Source organism: Schistocerca americana, chromosome 8 (genome assembly GCF_021461395.2).
Source record: "Schistocerca americana isolate TAMUIC-IGC-003095 chromosome 8, iqSchAmer2.1, whole genome shotgun sequence".
In the NCBI taxonomy this organism is placed as follows: Eukaryota; Metazoa; Arthropoda; class Insecta; order Orthoptera; family Acrididae; genus Schistocerca; species Schistocerca americana.
This window is the reverse complement of record NC_060126.1, coordinates 211,864,703-211,889,845: the sequence shown is the minus strand read 5'-3', so window position 1 is coordinate 211,889,845 and position 25,143 is coordinate 211,864,703. Positions and strand designations below refer to the sequence as shown.

The 25,143-nt window shown below is 43.3% G+C and overlaps 1 protein-coding gene across 1 annotated transcript in view; it reads right to left on the bottom strand.

Moving 5' to 3' along the window:
- Nucleotides 1-25,143, bottom strand: part of LOC124545230 (synaptotagmin-7-like) — a 144,051-nt gene that overhangs the window by 12,115 nt on the left and 106,793 nt on the right. The window contains exons 6-7 of the mRNA XM_047124101.1: nucleotides 19,303-19,412; nucleotides 12,395-12,563 (exon numbers count right to left, since the gene is read on the bottom strand). Coding sequence (XP_046980057.1) covers nucleotides 12,395-12,563; nucleotides 19,303-19,412 — 279 coding nt within the window. The remainder of the gene's footprint in view (nucleotides 1-12,394; nucleotides 12,564-19,302; nucleotides 19,413-25,143) is intronic.

The following is a 25,143-nucleotide window of genomic DNA, read 5'->3' as shown; positions in this document are numbered from 1 at the left end:
TTGGATGTCCAGAAATTTAAAATTGTTCACTTCACAGAATGAAGAAAGTAGTATCCTATGAGTACAATATCAGTAAGTCAAAACTGGACTTAGTTAACTTATACAAGTATCTTGGTGGAACAATTTTTGGGGATACGAATGATCACAAAGGATTATTAAAATAGGTGCTAAACTTTGGATCATTTATAGTGTAGCAGAGTAAGCTGAATGCAAGATGGTTAGCTGCTGAAAGGCAGTCACTTACAGTAATGTGCTGGCACAGCTTTGTGCCACACTGCCTACTTAGATATCACAAGCTACCTGTCAGCTGATGACAATCTGTTTATCAAAACCAGGGACACTTCAGCATACAGTGTGCATGGCACTTGCAGCGGTCACACCACAAAAAAATCATTTTGGTGGATGTGAATACTGGCCATCTTGCCAGGCTGGTTGTCAAATTAGTGAATCATTAAGTCGGCTTGCACTGTAGTGTTGACTTTTGCCATGAGGCAACTCCTACTCCACCATCAGCCTGAAAGGACTGCCTGCTGGGGAGAAAGGGGGTGGGGAGAGGGGGCTGGGCTAGAAGCTATAGTGATGAGTCAAAGGTTGAAATGAGGAGCACCTATACTTTGTTCATCATAAGAATAAATGGCTGATGCTGCTTCCTCCTCTCTAGTGAAACACATTGGTGGAACACCATTAAAAAGTGGCAAGAAACAGGTTGTTAATGTTTTTCACAGAAAGAATCAGCTTTGAAGTGTTCCGGGTAAGTGTGTTTACTAAAAGTTAAGGGGGCTTTGAAAACTGGATGTATAGCTGAAATGCTTGCAGTGTAGAATGATAATTCGGTACAATTCATGGACCAATGGTACAGATCTCAGTTTGATTTTTCTTTTTTTTTCATTCAGTTTGAAACACCTAAATCTTTAACTGCAAAATTCATCAAACACATGCTAATTAACAGATATCTAATCATCATTTTAATGAAAAATGCATGTCTTCTTGTTTCTAATAATATATTGCATGCAATATTATCATACCACTGCAATATGAACCCAACAGAACACAATTGATCTGGAGCCAAATTAAGCAAGCTGTCACAAGAAATAACAAGGCATTTAAGCTACCAGATGTAGTGGATTAATGCATGAAGCTTTTGTTACATGTCACTGCTGAATTCTGGCAGGATACAGAACAGTACATCATAACAGGAGAGGAGAAAATGTGGCACTTGGGTGACTTCATAGATTCTGTTATTGATCTACTAGTTATAGAAGTAGCGGATGACAGTTCTAATACTGAAATGTATTTCTCGGAGTTGGATATGGAAGGAGTTCAGCAGTTACCAGATGACTGACTATAAATAATACATAGTGGCTTGAATGTATATTGTGATATCCCTGCAATATGCTTTTGCATCACACATATTGTGCACAGAAAAATTATTTTAGCTAAGAACGAGGGCACATTATGCTCTCTGTGTGGTCCCCTAAGAAGCATGTGGTATTGGAGTTTTGCTGAATATTATTTCATTCTCTTAAAAAATTAAATGGCATTTTTAGCTATATTGTTTCTCCACTCATCTCTTTTTATATCTTAACTGCAACTGCCCCGCATCACTGCAGGTTAGTTGAACCAGCTGGCTGGTCAGTGCTGTACAAGTTAAAAGTGCTGGTAAAACTGTTGTCCTGTACTACCGCTCAGTCAATGTACACATAATGGACAGCACAAAATGTATGTTCATTATCATACTTGATTGTACTAGAGATAGCTTGGCTTCCACTTCACGTTAAACAAAATCCAATGATGTTTCAACAAACATGGAAGAATACATGTTTTAATGTGTACATCAGGTTTATTCTTATGGTGAAAACAGTACAACCACTGAGTGCCTATAAGTGTCAGCTGAATGCAGGTCTGGGATTAATACCCAGATGCGTCTGCTGCTGGGCCCTCCACTGTCCTGCCAGACAGCGTCACCTAAGACAAAGCTGGACATTCCCCTTCACTCTGCAGCAGAGCCAGCACAGCTGATAGCCCAAGTGTGCAAATGTCGCAAGATCCCCATGTCACCATGCTGAGGTAAGCATATCACAACTACACTTTGTTCACTGACATCTGAGACCATGATGCTTGCTGCCCAGTGGCCACATGACATGGGCACGAACCTCCCATAAATCTCCACCAGAAAATATCCACACCCATTACTTTAGAATACAATAAAATGGAATCAGTCAACAAAGGAGATTTCTTATGAAACACTTTGGTGAGCCATCCTAAAATATTGCTCAAATGTGTGTGATCCATACTAACTGCAACTAAGAGGGGATATTGAACTGATACAAAAAACGACAGCAGGAGTGGTCACATGTTTGTTTGACATATGGGAGAGTGTCATGGAGATGTTTAAAAACCAGACTGACAGATACTTGAAGACAAATGCATACTATCCTGAGAAAGACTACTTACAAAGCTTAAAGAAAGAGCTTTATTTAAGTGACGAATCTAGGAGTACACTCCAGTCCCATATGTATCCCTACAATAGGGGCCATGAGCCCAAGATTACACTAATTACAGCACACATGGAGGCATTTAAACATTCGTTCTTCCTGCTCTTCATACGTAACTGGAATGGGAAGAAGCCACAGTAACTGGTACAGTGGAAAGTACCCTCTGTGATGCACTTCACAGTGGTTTGCAGATTATGTTTGTAGATGTAGATTGACTTGCCACAACACTTAGGAATGGCTATGAACAAAATGCTGACTGTCCTCTTACTGGAACACACTGCACCTGCCAACACTGCAGTGACACACAATGGTCATTAGCAGGCAGCTCTTTAAGGTGGGCTCTGAAAGTTATCAGCTAGCTATCCCACAAAACAGTTATATGATGTGGTGGAAAATGCTTTTATCACATGGCTTAGCAGTTCTGAAAAACAACTCACAAGGGAAGCATACACCCAATAAGTCACTGACTTTTCCCATCTTTAGCGTGATTGTAATATGTTCTTTGATGCTACTCTAATATGATGTGATTCTCGGACACTTTTTGAGAAATTTAAAAGCAGTGATGTTAGCTGAGTCAAGTAAAAGTTGAGTTGCCCCTGATGAAGTGGAATGTCAAAACATTCCACAGAGCATTCCAAGTGAAGGCTTTCACACAGGCTGTCAACAGAATGTTATGGAGTGGGTTCTCAATGTCCCTTGGGATAAAAGGTTTAGACATTTATGTTGGTGGTTGAACAATGGCATCATCTGTTAACATTGGAAGTTAACCTACTCTAGCCATGATCATTGTTATAGTAGTCAATATCATATATTTTGTGACTTCTTAAGAACGGTCTACATACAATGACCTGTCTGCAAATATCTACACACATCACATTCTCCACAGATGCAGGCTTGTGGACAGGAAATTTGCTCAAATATGAGATGTGTGCAGACTGGGAAGCTGGTGTTGGAGGTTTGAGAAAAAATGCTGAATCTGTGGGCACAAATAACAACAGTGTAGACAAATCATATTATGGGGACAGAATATCACCACCAGATCCAGTGTGCAAAATGTGTTTGAGTTGGCTGTTTGTCCAGTCTAGAGTTTCTTGCATTTCTGTGCATACCGAATGCTAAAATGATTGATATGCTTCAGTGCTCTATAGAGTCCAGTGCTGAATTTATTGTGCTGTTTGGCTTCCAGGAAAAGAAAACTACATCTGATGCAATACAGAAATCCCTAGTTTTTGCTCGAAGTCTTTGCTGTCTGCTGTGGCCGAGCGGTTCTAGGCGCTTCAGCCCGGAACTGTGCTGCTACTATGGTCTCAGTTTAGAATCCTGCCTCAGGTATGGATGTGTGTGATGTCCTTAGGTTGGTTAGGTTTAAGTAGTTCTAAGTCTAGGGGACTGATACCCTCAGATGTTAAGTCCCATAGTGCTTAGAGCCATTTGAACCATTTTTTGCTGTAAGTCTTGTTAGCAAGATGCTACCAACCATAGGTATTTTTCTTGATCTTACAAATGTCTTTGACACATTTTAATCTCACCATCTTTCTTCAAAAGATTTATACCTATGGAAAAAAGAAACTGGCTGTGACTGGTTTAAAAGTTATCTCAAATACTGAAAACAGTATGGTGAAACAAATGAGATTGAGCCCTCAGGAACTGCTGGTTCTGCACTTTCATCTATACAAACTTTAGCTTTTCACGAGGATCAGTCTTAACCCCTGTATTGTTCTTACCTGTAAGATACCCAAAAGTAGATGATACTACAATCCTCATATCTGACACAAAGAACCATCAGGACTGTAATTAATAGAAGCACAGCCCAACTAAACTCATGTCTTAAATTAAAGAAACTGCTCCTCAATGCAGGTAAAACAGTTGGCCTAACATTTCATACTGCCCAAAGTAAAACTACACTGCTCCCCACTATACCTTTGAGTGATAACCAAGTTATTTTTATCAATGAAGCCAAATTCCTAGCAGTTGCTGTCACTGATATGCTCACATGGAAATACCTCACTGATGTAACAAGTACGGTACCAAATTAAGTATGTTTTAAGATCTGATCAGCTCAGTAAGAAATGTAATAAATATCAGTACTCTGTTATATATGATAGTTATGGAATAATTTTTTTGGGTAATAGGGCAGAGCCAGTGAAACTGTCTAAACTTCAAAAGAAATCAATCAACATAATATCGCCCAAACAGCAAAAAGAATGTGTAAATCATTGTTTAAAAAAACTAAATATATTACTGCTCCCATGCCAATACGTACTAGACATTTTAACATTATGTGTATTTAGGTGAGCTAATCAGCTGCCCAGTATTGGTACAAAGTAAGATGAATTTGTTGCACCGACACAATTTCAGCTTCCAATACACGGTCGCCCCAGGTGAGCTTAGGTACAGAGGCAATGAGTGTGTCACCGGAAATGGGTAAATCCCAGAGCTGAAAATTTGGACAGCTGATGCTTGCATTGCCTTTGTGCAGAATATGCTTCAGGAAATGGCAAAATATCAGAAATCTTACAGATGGCCAAGTTACAGCTCTTTGAGATAGCAATAATTCGCATAAAATATTAATGCAAACATGAATAGATTTGTGATCTCAGAAAAATAAGATGCAGCCAATGACACAACAGTACCTTAATATAGTTCCTTCTCATCCCTTATGGTAAGTCTCCCCTAACTCAGAAAAATAAGGTGCAGCCAATGACATAACAGTACCTCAACAGCTTTCCTTCTCATCCCGTACGGCAAGTCTTCCTTGACCCACAGTACAGGGTGACTTTCCCAAAATCTACCCCTTTTCTTAGGCCTCTCTAGTCCTTTTCCTTCACCCTTCTTCCTTCCCCTTCAACTCTTCTGCCTGAAGAAGGAGCCACTGGCTCTGATAGCTTGCCAATCCCAACAGTTTTTTATGTGTGTGTTCTGTTGCCACTTGGTGAGTAGATTTTTTATCTATGCAGTTAAGTAATTTTATCAATATCTTTAAAACTACAGTTAAGTTAATATTTCACTGTGAATAAACGTTTTCACAATGAACCTCTGAATTAGCAATATTTAAATGCTTCATCCAATTTCAGCAAACTTTATCTCAGATGATACCATTGCACTATAGCTATCATCACTGAAAGCTATGTAACTGTATCTATTTTATTTATTGATTTACGACATCTTTATCATTTTGCAAATGTCTGTCAGAACATCGTATTCTGCACATTTACACAGCAAATGAATGCAGCACAAGTACTTCATAGCGGGCCACTGTGGCCGAGCAGTTCTGGGCGCTTCAGACTGGAACCGCGCGACTGCTATGGTCACAGGTTCGAATCCTGCCTCGGGCATGGATGTGTGTGATGTCCTTAGGTTAGTTAGGTTTAAGTAGTTCTAAGATCTAGGGGACTGATGACCTCAGATGTTAAGTCCCATAGTGCTCAGAGCCATTTGAACCATTAGTACTTCATATTTTGTCGTATTTGTGTTTTATTTAATTAATTGTTTACTATTGTGCCAGCAAATTTATTTAAATGTTGATTGCAAGTGCTGTTTCGAAATTGGACTAATTTAAGAGTGATCAATCACATGTGTCAACGGACACCACAATTGAAAAGAGTGCCAGAAGACACATCTGTCAAGTAGGCATAAATAGTTATTTAAGCAAACTTTTAGCAATCTTTTGTCATTTAATATAAGCACACTTGCACAAGAATGCTGGCTTATTTATTAGTAAACAGACCTTTATATATAAGTATTGTGAATAATCTGAGTATAATTGAATGATAATGATATTTCTCTGTTTAAATATTGTTGTAACGTATTAGTTTAGTTGGAAAGTGGTCATGTTGAATCAGATAATGCCTGTAGAGCTTGAGAATGATGTATTTTTGGTGAGGATGGTCTTCAGTCAATGAGAGTTGGACAATGGTGGAACACTGCTGGAGTCAAGTGGAGACTGGGACTTTTTTAGTGAAGAGCTCAATGAATGATTCTGGACACTTTATGTCAGGTTCCTGATGATGGAAGACCTGCTTGATATAGTGCTTTATTCAGATGTGTGTCTGATAGATCCTGGGTAGTGATCAGCCACTACCATACTTTAATTTCTTAAGGGACTTCATATTTCAAAAGATCTGAATGTGCTCCAGAGTAGGACTCTGGCAATTGCCACTTGATTGTAACTCAACAGAACTGTACAGGAAATGTGTCAAATATATAGGAATCAAATTGTACTTTCATCTACCAACACAAATAAAGAACATCATGGAACTAAAGGATTTTGGAATAAATCTAAGAACATGCTACATAAAGTGCTGCTGCTACAGCATACAGGAATTCTTAGAATCTGACTTGGCGCAATAAGCAGAAGCATGTATGGACAGCATGAGGCATGTCTAAGTCAATTTACCTATTTACGTTATATATGTGTGGCACTGCAAATTAATAAATGATTATTAATTTTATGACTGTAAATCTTAGAGCCTATAACCTCCATGAATAATGTGATAATGATACTGTGTGCAGAGTTCAAAGCTTCCTTAGTTATTTGTTTATGTGCATTTCCTTTCTTAAAATAACTATGAGTTATTTATATTCTGAACTCTTTACTATGCAGCTCCTCTCAGATTAATACTCATTATGTGAAGCAACGTATCTCTAAACACATATTTTAAAAAATTGTTGGTCACATATTTTCTGAACTATTTAGTACGTATTTTTTCTCAGACTGGTACCAGTGATGTGTGCAGTAATCTACGGTGCCTCTTAAATGTAATTGTCACAGCTCTCCTGCCACACTCCCCCTGCCCCCCTCCATCAACTACCATCATATCACTCACTCTGACATGTCAGCTATTATGTCGTACTTTATGTACAATGCACCAGTATGATTTAAAGGGCCAATAAAAATACACACATCGAAAAAGTTTTGCATCACCTTGGTTGCGAGAGTTCTGAAACCTGCACAGAAAATTGGGATAGAGATCAACATAAACATCATTTCCACCCTTTTTACTGCTCATGGAAACCACACGTTGCATGTTGTACCACCATACAGTGAGACCTTCAGAGGGGTGGTCATCATACAGCCTATTGCACACAGTTTGACTCATAACATGACGTCCTGTGGCTGCATGAAAAGCATTATTCAACATGGTGGTCTTGCTGTCAGGGTTCCTCTAAGCCACAATTCATAGGTAGCGGTCATCCACTGCAGTAGTAGCCCTTTGGCGGCCTGAGCAAGGCATGTCATCGACAGTTCCTGTCTCTCTGTATCTCCTCCATGTCCAAACAACATTGCTTTGCTTCAGTCTGAGACTCCTGGACTTTTCCCTTGTTGAGAGCCCTTCCTGGCACAAAGTAACAACGCAGAATTGATTGAACTGTGGTATTGACCATCTAGGCGTGGTTGAACTACAGACAACACGGTGGAATGACTGGTATTGATCGGCTGTTGGACCCCCTCCATATTATAGGCACTGCTCATGCATGGTTGTTTATATCTTTGGGCAAGTTTAGTGACATCTCTCAACAGTCAAAGGGACTGTGTCAGTGATACAATATCCACAGTCAACATCTCTCTTCAGGAGTTCTGGGAAGGGGAATGATGCAAAACTTTTTTTGATATGTGTACAGTATAATACAGCACAACACAATAAAGGAATAGACTGGAGTGGAAGTCATAAGTAAGACTTCATCTAAATGAAAAGGAGGTAGGCAGCACATCTAAGTAGAGTAACAGATAGTAGACAGACCAAGGAAGTGCTTTGCTGGGTTCTATGAGGTAAGAAACAGCCATGACAATGGTTTAATGGAAGCTTCTACATAGCAATAATGCTTGGAAAAGTCAAGAGGAGGCATTTATCCAGCAGGGTATTTCAAATAGCAGCTGCTGCTGCTGCCACCAATGATGATGACCTTGCCATTACTTAATATTAAAAGTACTTATACCCAGTCAGGTATGTATAAACTCTTTTACTCCTGAGTCTTGAATGTAGTGTCCTTTCTGGATACTTCTAGTTTGCAGGCAGAGAAAGCACAACACAATGATCAGACACTCAAGTTCATCCCCAGTCTACATGAGTTAAATAATTGGAGAGAGCAAAATAAAACTGGTCCAGAAGATACTTATGTGACATGCTTAAATGACCATTACTAATGAACAGGAGAGCTGCACAGAGGATTGGAATGATGTGAACCCAACACAAGATGGTTCATTGTTGCACAGGCAGCCACCTGCTGTAATAAGCAGCTGTGGCATTGCTGTAATATGCAGGTGTGGCATTGCACGATGCCACCCATTTAGGCACCACACCCTGATTGTCAGACAGTGACCAGCTGGTTACCGAAAGCAGGGACACTTTAGCACATGGGACATATGACATTCGTGGCAGCCACACCACAACTAACTGGCTTTGGGATACAGGTCATCCAGCCAGGCTGGCCATCAATTTGGCAGATCACTAATTCAGTGTTAGCAGTTGTGTTGGCTTCCATCATGAGGTCGCTACTGCTCAACTGTCATCAGATGGGACCACCAGCCATGGATCCAGGCATAGAATCTATGGGCTGATGGTTGAACTGAGTACTTTCTAGTCATTGGGCCACTGGGCGTCTACCAGTTCCATCCAGGTGCACTACTGACAGGCAGCAAACCAGCTTTGCCTACAGTCAAATGAGGAGTGTCAAATCAACACTGCAGTTGACACAGTATCGTTTGCAACCTGAGTACGCAGATGCCACAAGGTCCCTGCACCACCATGCCCAGCTACAGTATAATCAAATAAATCAAATTGATCCAACCAGGTTGCATCACCAATACACTTTGTGCACTGATGTCTGAGAGTGTAAAGTCAGCTGCCCTGTTCCATCTGATGTGGGCACAAGTGTCCAGAGGTAATAAATAAACCAACACCAGGAAGGACCCATACACATTACAGAATACTGGAAACCATGCACCAACCTGTTGCTGCCACATATCTGCATGTGTACATCTCCCCCAAGATCTGTCCCGAGTACTTTACTGCATTGTTACATTTCAGTGAGTTAGATGAGGAGACGTGTTTGATGACAAGTTGAATACAACTCAAAATAGTGCTAATGATAAAACAACATGTGTTTATTGTTTAGTGTTGTATGAAGTACTGTTAACGGACACATGTATGGAACTAAAATGAGATTTTCACTCTGCAGCGGAGTGTGCGCTGATATGAAACTTCCTGGTAGACTAAAACTGTGTGCCGGATCAAGACTCTAACTCGGGACCTTTGCCTTTCACGGGCAAGTGCTCTACCAACTGAGCTACCCAAGCATGACTCACGCCCCGTCCTCACAGCTTTACTTCCGCCAGTACCTCGTCTCCTACCTTCCAAACTTAACAGAAGCTCTCTTGCGAACCATGCAGGACTAGCACTCCTGAAAGAAAGGATATTGCGGAGACATGGCTTAGCCACAGCCTAGGGGAACTTCTGTGTGGTTTCTGAGTAAAGTGGAATCAAGACTTTAGGATCTTCAGTTTTTCATTTCTTCAGATAAGGCTTGGTTCATCCTTTTGGGGGTGTACAAACTCGTGGAACATGTGCCACTATGCACTGGAAAACTCTTCAGTACTATGAAGAGCCGTTGGGTAGTCTCAAGATCTACATTTCGTGCACAATTTCTGGTGTCCTCATCAAGGTACACCGAGGTGACAAAACTCATGGAATATCTCTTAACGTCTTGTCACACCACCTTTCGCTTGTTACAGTGTAGCAGCTTTATGTGGTATGCGCTCAACATGCCGTTGGAAGACCCCTACAGAAATACTTAGCCATGCTGCCTCAATAGCTGCACATAAATGTGAAAGTGTTAGCAGCGCAGCATTTTGTGCACCTACTGACTTCTTGATTATGTCCCATAAATGTTCGATAGGTTTCATGTCGGGTGATATGGTTGGCCAAATCATTCACTCAAATTCTCCAGAATGTTCTTCAAACCAGTCGCAAACAATTACGGCCTGTGATATGGTTTATAAAAATTCCATCGTTATTAGGGAACATGAAGTCCATAAATGGCTGCAAATGGCCTCCAAGTAGCTGAACATAACCAGGATCCAGTCCATTCCATACGAACGCAGGCCCACACCATTATGGAGCCACCACCAGGTTACGCAGTGCCTTGTTGACAATTTGGTCCATGGCTTCGTGGGATCTGCACCACACACGTGGTAATCAGCTCTTACCAACTGAAATCGGGACTCATCTGAGCAGGCCGCAGTTTTCCAGTCGTCTAGGGTCCAACCAATATGGTCAGGAGCCTAGGAAAGGTCCTACGGGCAATGTTATACTGCCATAAGACATTAACGTGAAATTTCGCCTCACTGTTGTAGCCTAACAGATGATTTCATCATACATCCCACATTGATTTTTGCGGCCATATCACGCAGCCTTAGTCGTCTGTTAGCACAGACAGCTCTAAACAAACGCCACTGCTCTTAGTTGTTAAGTGAAGGCTGTTGGCCACTGTGTTGTCCTTGATGAGAGGTAATGCCTGAAATCTGGTATTCTCGGCGCACTCTTGATACTGAGGATCTCGGAACGATGAATTCCCTAACGATTTCCGACAATGAATGCCCCAGACATCTAGCTCCCACTACCGTTCCACACTGTCCCGTCGTTTGGCCACAGTCATATCGGAAATGCTGTCACATGACTCACACGTGGATCACCTTTCAGAAGATGAACGACTGAGTGGATATTTTCCGCAGGACCGAGCAATAGCACATACCGCTTTGACAACGATGTCACAGGTGGATGACGTTCTCAGTGAGGAGAGGACAATCAGCAGACGCTGGGGCTATCTCCTGATCTCTCTCTCTCTCTCTCTCTCTCCGTATGTGTGTGTGTGTGTGTGTGTGTGTGTGTGTGTGTGTGTGTGTGTGTGTGCGTGCAGAGCTCTACTCATCTATCTACTTTACTCAATCGAGCCCAGCGCTGCATTGACATCAATGGTGGCAATTTCCAGCATCTTCTGTGATGTTCATTGATAATCTTCAATCCCACGTCAGTATTAGTGTAAATATTTTCCAATCCATGTTTATTTTGTCTAACCTACATGTATGGAGGCTTTTGTCATCGTTGTCGCTAGTGGTAAAATATTCTGAGTCATCTGGCTGTGACATATTCCACTTTAACCTTCTTCAATGCTCGGCGTTTCGATCCCTCTGCCGCGATCTTCTTCAGCATTCCGCTGATGTCCCTGAATGGCTGAACACTGTCAAAAGACAGTGTCGCATTCATTTTTTAAAAATCTGTTTTCTCTTGCTTTCTGGACAAATGGAGTTAACCTGGTAAGATATGTCCAGGCTGCCATAAATGGGCCGTCGTCATTAGGTAAATACTGAAAGCAGACATTGAGAGAGAACTCTGAATACAAAATATTCTTGTTGTGCCACCTAGTAGTTGTTTAAGTTCCTATCTCTCTGTGGCGAGTTGTTTACTCCCTGCCAACAGTTAGCCACAAATACAAAAGCCCATGGCCATATGTATTCAAACTGCACTCATTCTTCGAGCTAAATTGATGCTTTCCCACACCTAAGGCCTCTGTGAGACATTGTGCCATATAAATTGCAAGGTTCAATAACTTTCAATGCCTAGTTTTCATTTCCATCTGGGACACACGAGTCAATATATGTCTTACGCTCTGTAACCACCTGATTCTGTGCTCTTCCGCCCGCCTCTGCCCTTCCCCTCCACATATCGCTTCATCATTCCTGATTCTGCCCCCTCCCCGCCTCCCCCCGCCCCCCCCCCCCCCATCCAGATTCACAGTTTCTACCGGAGATAACCCATGCCCTCAGAGAGTCACATGCCAGGCTCCAAACGTACAAGAAAACAATGAATTGCTCAAACTGTCAAGTTGTAAGTGTTGCTCACCTGATTTGCCGTTGATGTCCTTGGCCTTGAGGTTGCGTGCCTTGAGCAATGTCAGCGTGAGGACGCTGTTGTTGGGCTGGTAGCAGAGCGCCGTCAGCAGCTCCCCACACTTGTCCTTGGCCGGCGGTTTCAGCGCCTTCCAGAAAGACGGCTTCTCAGAGAAGTCCACCTGCAATACAGCATTCTCCATTCTCAGCTATGCTCTCTCCTCTGACGTTGCAATCAATCGCACTGGTGTGCAAAACTTAAGGCTGAAAATAAGTTTTGCATTTTGGGTAACTGCCAAATAACATGGCTCAATGAAACTTGAAGCGTAAATAGAAAGAGCTGCTACAGTATAGCACAGAAGGGACTTGAAAGGAATTCGCAATGGGAGGGACAAAATGACACTTCTATTCAAAGACAATAATTACACCGAAGTCACTGCGATTTATGAAGGTCCCCTGCGAAGTACAAAAGCGGGACATGGTTCTTAATAGGGTGTGTTATCACCACAGGCAGCGGTGCACGTTCTGCAACATTCTCCCACGCTGACCACAAGGCTGGCAAGGAGTTCATGTGATAGGGCGCTCCGCCACATCACCAGCGTGGTTGACAGCTGCTGGATGGTTGTTGGCCTCAATGCATCTCACAGCCATAGATGGCATGTTGGAGAAATGGGCACGCCAGTCCATTCGCTGAATGTCTTCTCGTTCCAAGAGCTCCGCCATCTGCACTGTTCGATGTGTTCACGCACTGTCATCCATAAAAATGAATTCAGGGCTGAATGCACCCATAAAAAGACGCACATGGCAAGCAGTACAGTGTCACAACAACATTGATGGTGATTGTACTGCATTCAACGATTTGGCGGTCAATAATCCTATCCAACATCATGCCTCCCCACACCATAACACTTTGACCACTATGGCGATCATGTTAGACAATGTTCCTGGGTGTATTGCGTGTTTCCACCTCTCGCCATCCAGAATCACTACTCAGACTGAATCTGCTCCCAACAGAGAAGTGCACACGATCATAATCCTCACTGATCCAGTCTCTATGCTATTGGTACCGTTGCAAACGGTGCTGCTGATGTTTGGGTGTCAATAGAACACAACATACTGGAGACTGGGCAGAGAGACCACACATGCAGTCGTCGTGGCACCATGGATCGTGAGATTACGTCCTGTTAAATAACGTTGCAATTGCATCTGCTTTCCGAAGTAGATCCTTGTCTCTCCCTAGAGCAGCAGTGCCCCTGGTTGGGAACATTCCCCATGCATGTGAAACAGTGCTGAGAGCATTACCAAACCCCTGGGCTATGCTCATCACAGGTCATTCTTCTTCCAGTTTCACAATGATTCCTCCTCATTTGTAGTCATCCAAATGCTGTCTCCAGGACATATTAATTGGGTTGGTTGGTTGATTTGGGGGAGGGGACCAAACAGCAAGATCATCAGTCCTATCAGATTAGGGAAGGATGGGGAAAGAAGTCAGCCGTGCCCTTTCAAAGGAACTATCCTGGCATTTGTCTGAAGCGAGTTAGGGATATCATGGAAAACCTAAATCAGGATGGTCAGAACCAGATGAATCATCATCCCTCTGCATGTGAGTCCAGTATGCTAACTACTGTGCCACCTCGCTTGGTTGGGCCATGTTGTAAGAACACCAACACAGTGCACAGCAACTGCTTGTCGATTGGCTCACACTGTGTTTTCCTATTCCTTCAACTGCCTCTTCTTGTGGGGCATGTCCTATTTAGTGCAACAGCCACGTTGACCTCACGCCATATGATGTACAGTTTTCTGTGCATGACTGGGAGATCTCTGTGGAAACTAATAAAAGTGCAAGAACATATTCCCAGAATTGTTAATATGTTATGTACTTTATCTATCTCATCCTAAAGTTTTATGGAGCAGTGTACAGTAAACACTCAGACTGAATGTTAATCACTGTCAGAGGGTATTACGTTGATACAGTGTAACACTGTCTCTAGACTTGGCAATGGTGTCAATTAGGTGGGCAAGAGAGTCAACAAGTTTCCTCAGGTATGCCATATACAGCTGAAGGCACTCATTCACTATTAGATCCTGTAGAGTTACCAAATTGCCAGGACGGTAACTGCTATACCTCACCCTCTGTTCCAAGTTCTTCCTGACATTTTCTGTGCAACTAAGGTTGGGTGACACTTTAGGTGCTCTATGATGCCAGAGTGGACATCAAACCAAGAGTATATATGTGCAGCCCTAAGACCACAGGTGTTGTCATTTTGAAAGGCAAGAGTATGCATATACATAACATGAAGATTTAGAAGAATGAGGAACACTGGTCCATGTTAAGTGTAACCTGATTGGATTCCAGTCATGGTATGGAGAAACAGCCCCAAGATATCATAGGACCAGCTTCAACCTGATTGAAACCCTCCATCCAGTGCAGGTTAAATCCCACAGTACACTCGACACCTTGTGTCGTTTTAGAGAGAGGCAAATTATTGACTTGTCAGACCCAACTATACACCACCTGTCAACTACTGCCATATTGTTTGGCCCATTGGAGACTTGCAGCCTTAAATATGCTGCGAGCAATGGCCTTTTGTGAAGTACAAAACTCCAAATGTCCATTCCATTCAGTTCCCTTCACAATGCTTGCTCAGAATCCGGTGTCATGGACTTGCACTCATTCACAGCAGCAGCCCCTTGTTTGAAACCAGTTGTCACTGACAAGGCATGCCACTCATCACTGGTTCCTTTTGGTTACATTATTCTTATGACCAATATTCTTACACTGTGTTACATCGCTGTGAGTGGTACAGCATTCCTTGTAAAAATGTTGGCATATCAACAGTGTCTGTCAAACATATCTGGTACACTCGTTCAGGATGTGATGTGCCATTCTCTGACGCCTCCAGGCTGACCCGCATTACTGTTCTCATTTGATATAACTGAGTCATTTCACAGCCATGATTCACCTCAGCAGTGGAGGGACGCACGACTGCCTGGTACCACCAGTTCTGCATCATCTGTGGCGCTGCAGAGCTATGAATATCTAAGAAGTGACTAATATTTTGCCTGGATAGTTTATTATTAATACACTAGAGCAAAAGAAATGTACGTTCACAAGACACTGGCACATCAATTGGCGACTGTCCCTTGACAGTGAAATTTTGGGTTCTGTCAATCAGTTTTGTAACAACTGAACATAGAGTAATACTTATTAAACTCGTTAACAACATGCAGCAGATGATGCTTGATGATCAAGACATTGATGCGTTACAGCCACGGAGAAACTTCCCTAGTTATCTCCTCTGGATAGGCGTTAGAGACGGCTAAATTTCCTTGGGTGACTCAACATCAGAAGATGCTCTAAATCACATATTCTCTTCATATGAGTGGTATCGTGGATCAGCAAGTAGTTTTGTGTAGGAGACTGAGTAAACTCGAACACCAAATTCCCACTAATATCACAATTACCCTCACCTTAGAAAATGTGACAGCTAGCTACATCATCATGGTATCTTTAAAAGATTGTAACCTGTGCTTATAATGAAGTGTCTGTATCTGTGAAGAGCTTCTCTACCATACTACAGATCGTCTGCCAGGTCACAGTGCTGTACCTGCACTGATGAGCAGAAACATGACGACTGATGCCCTCTACAGGACTGAATGCCGCCTGGTGGCGTCACGGACATGTGACGTGGTACAGATAATATACAGACGTCAGTCATATTAATGTGACCACTGCCTGTTTTTGACGTCAACGTACATTAACCACCCGCAGACAGCAAGTGGCAGCAGTAGCAGTGGAGGGCATATAAAGTGTGTAAGCAGTTGTAAAAACAGTGCTGTCATTGTCATAATGCGAAAACAGAGCGATTTCTCAGACGTCGAAAACGGCATGATCATTGGCTTTCCGGCCAAGGATGAATGGTTCTCTTAAATAGCTTAGTCTGTAAACTGTTCACGTGCCCCCATGGTTAAAGTATGCAATGCATGGCAAATGGTGCTACCTAAAATCCAACACCAAGGCAAATGTGGTGCATCATGAGCCATAGATGTCAGTGGTGAATAGTGGTTGCGGAGATGTATACAAGCGAATAGACATGCAACCGTCGAGCACATGGCAGCCCAGATGAATCAAGGTGTACCAACAACATTCAGCGGAGTGTTGCTGTGTATGGACCTCTGCAGCAAATTCCTGAATCGTGCACTCATGCTGACTGCTGGTCATTTGCGAATGTTAGAATTTGGACGCCATTACCGTAACTGGACGTCCACTGATTGTCGGCAGGTGGCCTTTTCCGAAGAACCACGTTTTATGCTGCATCAGATAGATAGTGTACGGCGTCAAGCGTCTGAAAGCAAACATCCTGCAACCAGAAGGGTGCACTGTGGTCTGGGAAATGTTTGAGTGGAATTCCCTGGATGATCTCGTCATTCTGGCAGCACAGTAGTGGGTCAACACACATATGCGTCTATGCTTGTGGACCATGTGGATCCCTAAATGCAGTTTGTTTTCCCTCAGCATGATGGAATCTTCCATCAGGGCAAAGCAACATGTCACACGGCTCGCAGTGTATGTGCGTGATTGGAAGAGCACTGGGCATCAGGATAAGTTTACTGTACTCCAATGGCCTCCAAACTCCCCGGATTTAAACCCAATCGAGAATCTGTGGGACCAACTCGCTTGGGCTGTTCGTTCCATGGATCCTCAACCGGGAAAACTAACACAGCTGGCCAAGGCACCGGCGTCGGCATGACTCCACATCTCTGTCGACACCTTCCAGAACGTCACTGACTCTCTTGCTGCATTCTCACATTGGTCCACACTGGGAAGGGTAGTCACATAATGTGACTGAAAAGTGTGTGGAGCAGAGACAAATGGGGAATCATTATAGTAACAATATGGGCTGAAAATGGGGAAACCCACTGACATAAACAAATTTGACAAAGAGCAAATTTTTATGGCCAGCACCTGAGAATCATTATCTCTGAAACAGCTGTCTGCAGGGCGCTGTCGTGAGCACCTAAAAAGAAAAGTGGTAGAAGGGCAGTGAGATAACATGTTGGGCGTTCATATTCATCACAGACTTGGAAGTCAGAGGCTTGTCCACTCTGTAAAGCAGAACAGGCGGCGGTATGTGGCAGATCTGATGGCAGAGTACAATGCTAGTGGAGGCTAAAGTGTTTCTGGGAACACCACTCAGTCTACTTTGTTGAACATGGAGCTCCACCGCAGACGATCCCTACATGTTCCCATGTTGACCAAATAACATCATCAGTTACAATTGGAGCTGGTACAAGATCTTCGTCATTGGGCTGTGGAGCAATGAAAACGTCTCTATCGGTAGGATGACTCAAGCTCATAGTTACTCCAGGTCCAGAGTCGCCATCATGCAGGGGAATGGTTTCTTCACTGCACCACATACCCTGACAGAAGCGGGCATTATTATACTATGGTGGACCTTCGCCTGATCTTCCATGGGATCTATGGTAGTAATCGGAGTCATAGTGTTAGCTGTGGACTATGTGAACTTGATTGTAGACCATTTACATGCCTTTATGTTTGATGTCTTTCCTGACAGGGTTGCCATTTTCCAGCAGGTTAACTGTCTGCGTCACAAGATCAGAATCGTGCTACAGTGGTCTCAGGAGGATGATAGTGAATTCACATTGATGTCTTGGCCCTAAAATTAGCCGGAACTGCACCCGATAGAACACATTTGGGATGCTATCGGGCACTGGTTCAGCGCCAAAACCCCGGCTTGTAATTTATGGGAATTACGTGACCTTTGCGTAGACACCTGGTCCCACGTACCTCTGGAAAACTACCACGGACTAGTCGGCTCCATGCCACAAAGAATCACTGCTGTATTGCTTTCCTCTGTCGCGTCAGCGTATGTATTCCATCTCTACACATTGCTTAATCTTTACCATTTGGAAGCCATAGTAGAGCCAGAAGGTAATGTCGCTATCTCACTTCAAGGCATATTACTATGTTTATACTATTCTCTACCTTTTATTTCCTCAGTAATCTAAAAGAGTTGTGTTTGTTCGTTACGATAATGTTATGAAAGAGGCCTGGATTATTACCGGAAATAATTGTCTCATAGCCACACATTATTGTCTTATTTATTTGGTTGGTCACAACTAGTTCCAAGGGCCCCATTGCCAAGTGAAATGTATAAAAATACGTAAAGAGAGCAGTTCACATAGAACCACAAATTTTCGAAAAATTGTTAACCCCAAGCAGCATTCGACCACTAATAATTGAACGATACGCAAAGCCAATCACATAGTAAGTTAGTCATTATGTAATGCAACATTTCATATATGGCTGCCACAAGACGTAAATATATGTCTTGATTATGTCAAGGGCGACCACTGATTTATTTTGGTCAGTTGTTACCAGATCTCTTGTATAATGGGACATGTGTCTCTATCACATTTATGTTGCTTGATATGGTATATTCCTTGACTTAATGACTTGTATATTAGTTCATCCACTTTTGTATGTCTTTTGATTATTGGTAGCAAATATTACTTCAGTTCATCTTTCAAAGCTTTTTATCTGAATGCTAAGTAGGACTCATTCTTTACATTTAAAAAAAATTAAGAGCACTGTGTTTTGCGGCTTAAGCCTCGAAACTAATTATGAGCATACAAATAAGAATTAAAGTCTAGTTCTGCGACAGTTATTCCAAGAAATATTGCCAGCTACGAATTAGCAGCAAAATTATTTCTGAAATAATGGAGGACATTACGAATATGTTATTACTTTCATTCGAATAGCTTTGTTGTCGTTCCATGGTTAATATTTTCCATCTACTGGCGATCATGATGCATCAAGAAGAATTAATGACAAGTTCTCTAATTAATTCATCTTGTAATACTTTCTCAAGCCTCAGAGTGTGGAAAGAGAAGGCTTACCTGACAGAGAGGCAGGAAGACTTCTCCTATGGAATCGTCCCTGGAGAATCGATCGTAGTCGAAACAGTGCAGATGCAGAACACGGCTCTGCAGCTTCTGAATTGGAAAACCTGCAACATATCACACAAAAGGAATCGTTACTAACTCTCGCCGCAGCACGTAATGGCCCGAAAAATTCATTTTACTCATCTGAAGTTTAACAGAGATTGTTTGGACTGTCAGTCACGCATTTTTGGTTAAATATGCTGTTACCACAGTAAATTGGTGAGTACAACCAATCACAAAATGGCATAATAATCATTTGATATCAAGACACATCTGAAACCGTCATCTGAGGTTAATCTCTAGAGCGTGTTTTGAAGTCGGGGGGGGGGGGGGGGGGGCGGATATGTAATTGTACTATATTCTGTGCTATTATGCCGAGTAGTTACTTCAAACCAGAAAAGTTACTATTAATTTTATGGGAGTTCATTAGATATGCCGTATTATTGAGGCAAAAATCCCATTTCTTTGCCCAGCGCGATAATTCGTCAGGATACCTGTGATGGGTACTTCTCGAGTGAAGTGTTGTACCGTGTCTAAGTTGTTTTGGCAGGTTAAAACATGGTCATGAAGGTATCGTGAAATTTATTCTTATTTTATTTTAAGGTCATACCTATTTCTCACCACACTATTTTTTTGCATTCACAATCATCTCCGAGAGACGTGTCATTCCTTTCGTTTAATGCGTGTCTTCGCATATTGATTGCGTCTTTGCACAGAGATTCCACATGGAAGGCACCCAGTCACGCTTCGACTTCGTCTCTCTATCTATACCAAGCTTGCCCGTCTTACGTCATAGCTTCACTCGTCTCTGAATAATGTTCCCTGTTAACTAGGGAGTTAGCGCAAATTACGATAGCAGTTGCAGATGGATTGTGGTTTGTATGAATATGTCTGAGGTATTAATTACAGAAATGTATAAACTAAATGTCATCGCCAGTTACACTGTCAGGTAGGAAGATGTGATTTTCTGCTCACAGTGGACCATATCTTACAAGATATTGTCACTTTAGTAACTGTAGACATCGTAACCAGTGTACCTCTACCTAATGTAATTATCTGCAGTGTGTAGTATGGTCGACACAGGCCGCGTCGTATCGAAGGCTCAAATGGTTCAAATGGCTCTGAGCACTATGGGACTTAACATCTGTGGTCATCAGTCCCCTAGAACTTAGAACTACTTAAACCTAACTAACCTAAGGACATCACACACATCCATGCCCGAGGCAGGATTCGAACCTGCGACCGTAGCAGTCGCACGGTTCCGGACTGCGCGCCTAGAACCGTGAGACCACCGCGGCCGGCCGTATCGAAGGTCACCTGTTACGTGACCGACGCGACAACTAGGGGAACCAGACAGAAATTAAGCATAAGAACAAGGATACCGTTGTAATAGTGACCCCGTCTGTGTTGCATGGACCTCGGCAGTTAATCCGCCCGTTTGTGGTGGCGTTACTTGTTTCGTAGCACGTCATGCTACTCTCGCCGTCAACATAAAGGTATGATAATGAATCCTGCAAATATAGTGAGCATAGTTGTTAGCCATTAGAAACACAAAAGAAGAGTCACAGAAATTACAGCAAAGGAGAGAAAAGTAGCTACATTTATAATCAATAGGATAGACGAAACAGTGGCAATCACTGGTAATAACAAACAGAATGATTGTGAAAAACTTCTGGGTGATCCACAACCTGAGAGTGACGAAGAGTTTTTACAGAGTGATGGAAGTCATTCATCTGCTTACCTGTCAAGCCCACCGAAGTTAGAAGTGTGGTGATATAATTGTTGAATGCGCAAAGGAGACAATTGCATTGCAGTATTTTGGGAAAACTAAAAGATTAAGCTTAAATACAGTACAAAACGATATCTTATGGTGCAAGACATACATCATCTATGATATTTACGTCACGTGATAGAGAAAGGGAGGAAGGGCAACGCTCAAAACTTAACGTACTTGACGATTATGCAGCTGAAAAATTCACATTGGTGAGAACTGTTGTAGGCAGGGATATTGGTGTTTGTGGTTTGTAAAAGGCCCGACAAATGGGACCGATTCGATACACTGGATCAACCCACGGATGGGTTGCAAAACGTGTAACCACTAAAGCCTTGAATACAGATAGTGACGTGAATGAAATATATGACGAGTTTCGCAAGGAAGTAAAGTCCTTAATGAACACCATGGAACATGTACCCATTTATATTACCGATCAAAGTAGTACACGAAAGGAACTTCACTCTTCGCGAACTCAGCATTTCAAGGGAGAGAAGTCGGTAGGAAGTTCGGTGTGTAGTTATTTCCAACAACTCATTCTTACACCATCCAACGCGTTACGTCGGCCAGTGGCTACGTATTTCCAAACATACTGGTAATTTTCCAGGAATCTATAGGTTAATTTGGAGTGCGGGTAGTGCAACACATGATGAAATCGCAAAATCTGATTCAAGTTGCCTCGAAGTTCAGCCTAATCACGAAAGAAATCGAGAAGCAATTCTTGCAAGATGTCTGCTTCCCACATTCAGTGAAGGAGTCTCTTCTGGTTGGTTCACTCGGGACATATCGTGACAGGACGCATATCGACGCTATCCGACCGAGAACGTGGTGCATACCAGGCTTGCTACCGAGCCAGGTGGCGCAGTGGTTAGCACATTGGACTCGCATGCGGGAGAACGACTGTTGAAACCCGCGTCCGGCCATCCTGATTTAGGTTTTCCGTGATTTTCCTAAATCGCTTCAGGCATATGCCGGGATGGTTCCTTTGAAAGGGTGCGGCCGATTTCTCTCCCCATGCTTCCCTAATCCGATGGGATCGATGTACTCGCAGTTTGGTCCCCTCCCTCAAATCAACCAACCAGACTTGCTCACACTGGACATTCCGGCTAGTGTTCGCCCGCTTAGTACAAGGGCGGCGAGCGGTCAGGGTAGTAGAGCTTTGTTGTCAGCCTTCGCTGCGTAAACAAATCTTCAACAGAAAACATGCGATGAAGACCAAAGACTATGCACTCTATGGGAATATCCCAAAGAATGTACTTGGGTGTGCTTATTCGCTGTGGATGGAGTGAAAGGGCGGAACTCGTTCCGTTACTAGTTCCTTCCTGTGGAGGGGAATGAATGGGCAGGATCTGTTCCGGGTGAAATCCTGACGCTAACGTTTCGTTGCAAATTGCGTGCAACAAGAATCCCAATGGGAATTTCAGGGGATTTTTCTGCATGCTGGAGAACTTGCTACAAGTTCTTGCATACAAAAATAAATAAATAAATAAATAAATAACAACGTTGAACGGCACTACAGTTACAAACACTGTACATAAAATTGGAACAGAAATCAACATAAACATCATTTCCGCCCTTTTGTTGCTCATGAAAACCATACATTTCATGGTGTACCACCATACAGTGAGACCTTCAGAGATGGTGGTCCAGATTGATGTACACACTGGCACCTCTAATACCCAGTAGCACGTCCTCTAGTATTGATGGATGCATACTATCCACAAGTTCATCAAGGCACTGTTGGTCCAATTTGTCCCTCAACAGCGATTCAGCGTAGATCCCTCAGAGTGGTTGATGGGTCACGTCCATAGACAACCATTTTCAATCTATCCCAGGCATGTTCGATAGAGTTCATGCCTGGAGAACATGCTGGCCACTCTAGTCGAGCGGTGTCGTTATCCTGAAGGAAGTCATTTACAAGATATGGACGATGGGGGCGCGAATTGTCGTCCATGAAGACGAATACCTCGTCAATATACTGCCAGTATGGTTGCACTATCGGTCGTAGGATGACATTCACGTATCGTACAGCCGTTACAGCGCCTTCCATGACCACCAGCGGTGTACGTCGGCTCCACATAATGCCACTCCAAAACAGCAGGTAACCTCCACCTTGCTGCACTCACTGGACAGTGTGTCTAAGGCATTCAGCCTGACCAGATTGCCTCCAAAAACATCTCCGACGATTGTCTGGTTGAAGACATATGTGACACTCATTGGTGAAGAGAATGTGATGCCAATCCTGAGCAGTCCATTCGGCATGTTCTTGGGCCCATCTGCACCGCGCTGCATGGTGTCGTGGTTGCAAAGGTGGACCTCGCCATGGACGTCGGGAGTGAAGTTGCGCATCATGCAGCCTATTATGCACAGTTTGAGTCGTAACACGACGTCCTGTGGCTGCACGAAAAGCATTATTCAACATGGTGGCGTTGCTGTCATGGTTCCTCCGAGCCATAGTCTGTAGGTAGCGGTCATCCACTGCAGTAGTAGCCCTTGGGCGGACTGAGCGAGGCGTGTCATCGACAGTTCGTCTACATCTATATCCATACTCCGCAAGCCACCTGACGGTGTGTGGCGGAGGGTATCTTGAGTACCTCTATCGGTTCTCCGTTCTATTCCAGTCTCGTATTGTTCGTGGAAAGAAAGATTGTCTCTCTGTATCTCCTCCATGTCCGAACAACATCGCTTTGGTTCACTCCGAGACGCCTGGACGCTTCCCTTGTTGAGAGCCCTTCCTGGCACAAAGTAACAATGCGGAAGCGATCGAACATCGGTATTGAGCGTCTAGGCATGGTTGAACTACAGACAACACGAGCTGTGTACCTTCTTCCTGGTGGAATGACTGCAACTGATTGGCTGTCGGACCCTCTCCGTCAAACAGGCGTTGCTCATGCATTTGTGTTGTATTGTGTGGAACGAGGGACCTAGAAAGGACAGAGAGGCTTCGTCCCCACCATAGCTCTCAGTGGTTCACAACCTCACAACAGGCTGCAGCAGTCCACTCACCCCACTGCCGCCCCACACCGAACACAGGGTTATTGTGCGGTTCGGCGTCCAGCGGATCCTCCCCCCCCCCCCCCCCCCCACCCCTCCCCACCCTCCACCTCCAGGATGTCTCACACCATACGCGTATGTGGAGAAAGTATTTGCGCAGCAATCTCCGAGGTAGTGTAACTGATACGGACTAATGGGAATCAGCCCGCATTCGCCGAGGCAGATGGAAAACCGCCTTAAAAACGATCCACAGACTGGCCGGCACATTGGACCTCGACACTAATCCGCCGGGAGGATTCGTGCTGGGGACCGGCATGCCTTCGTGACCGGAAATGCTCATGTATGGTTGTTTACATCTTTGGGCGAGTTTAGTGACATCTCTGAACAGACAACATTGTGATACAATATCCACAGTCAACGTCTACCTTCATGAGTTCTGGGAACTGGGGTGATGCAAAACTTTTTTTGATGTGTGTAATATGCGTATTTCATCTGATACCTCAGAACCGCTTGTGGTATTGATCCGTAATTGTAATAATTTAATGTATCTTCACACTCATATCTGCCCGCAACCTGTCTTCCTCGCCTTCCTACGACACTACATTCCGTCCCCTTCGGCATCATTTGAACTCTGGATCCATCAGGTGGGATACGAATGCTTCCTGCAAACATGAAGATGGCTTCCACCACACAGTAGTGGCCATTGCAGCTCGAGAATTAGGTATTCTATTTACATCCCACAGGCTTTCCGCATTCCTGATGGCATGTTTAAGCACCTAACAGTACTGCTTGTAATGGACTAAGGCAGCTCGATTGTTACAATTCCTCATCTTTTGATTAATTCCCACTTCCTTCTACATGATATCCTTATCCCATTAGTCACACATTCAGGTTTCCCGTCAGTGCCATTAACCTGCTTTAAACGTTCAAATAGAAAGCAACTTTCAGTTTCAAGTGGCATGGCAAATGTGTTGAGGAAACCCTTACATTTATCGTAACTACCAGCCACTCTTGTTCTTTAACAAGGTTTA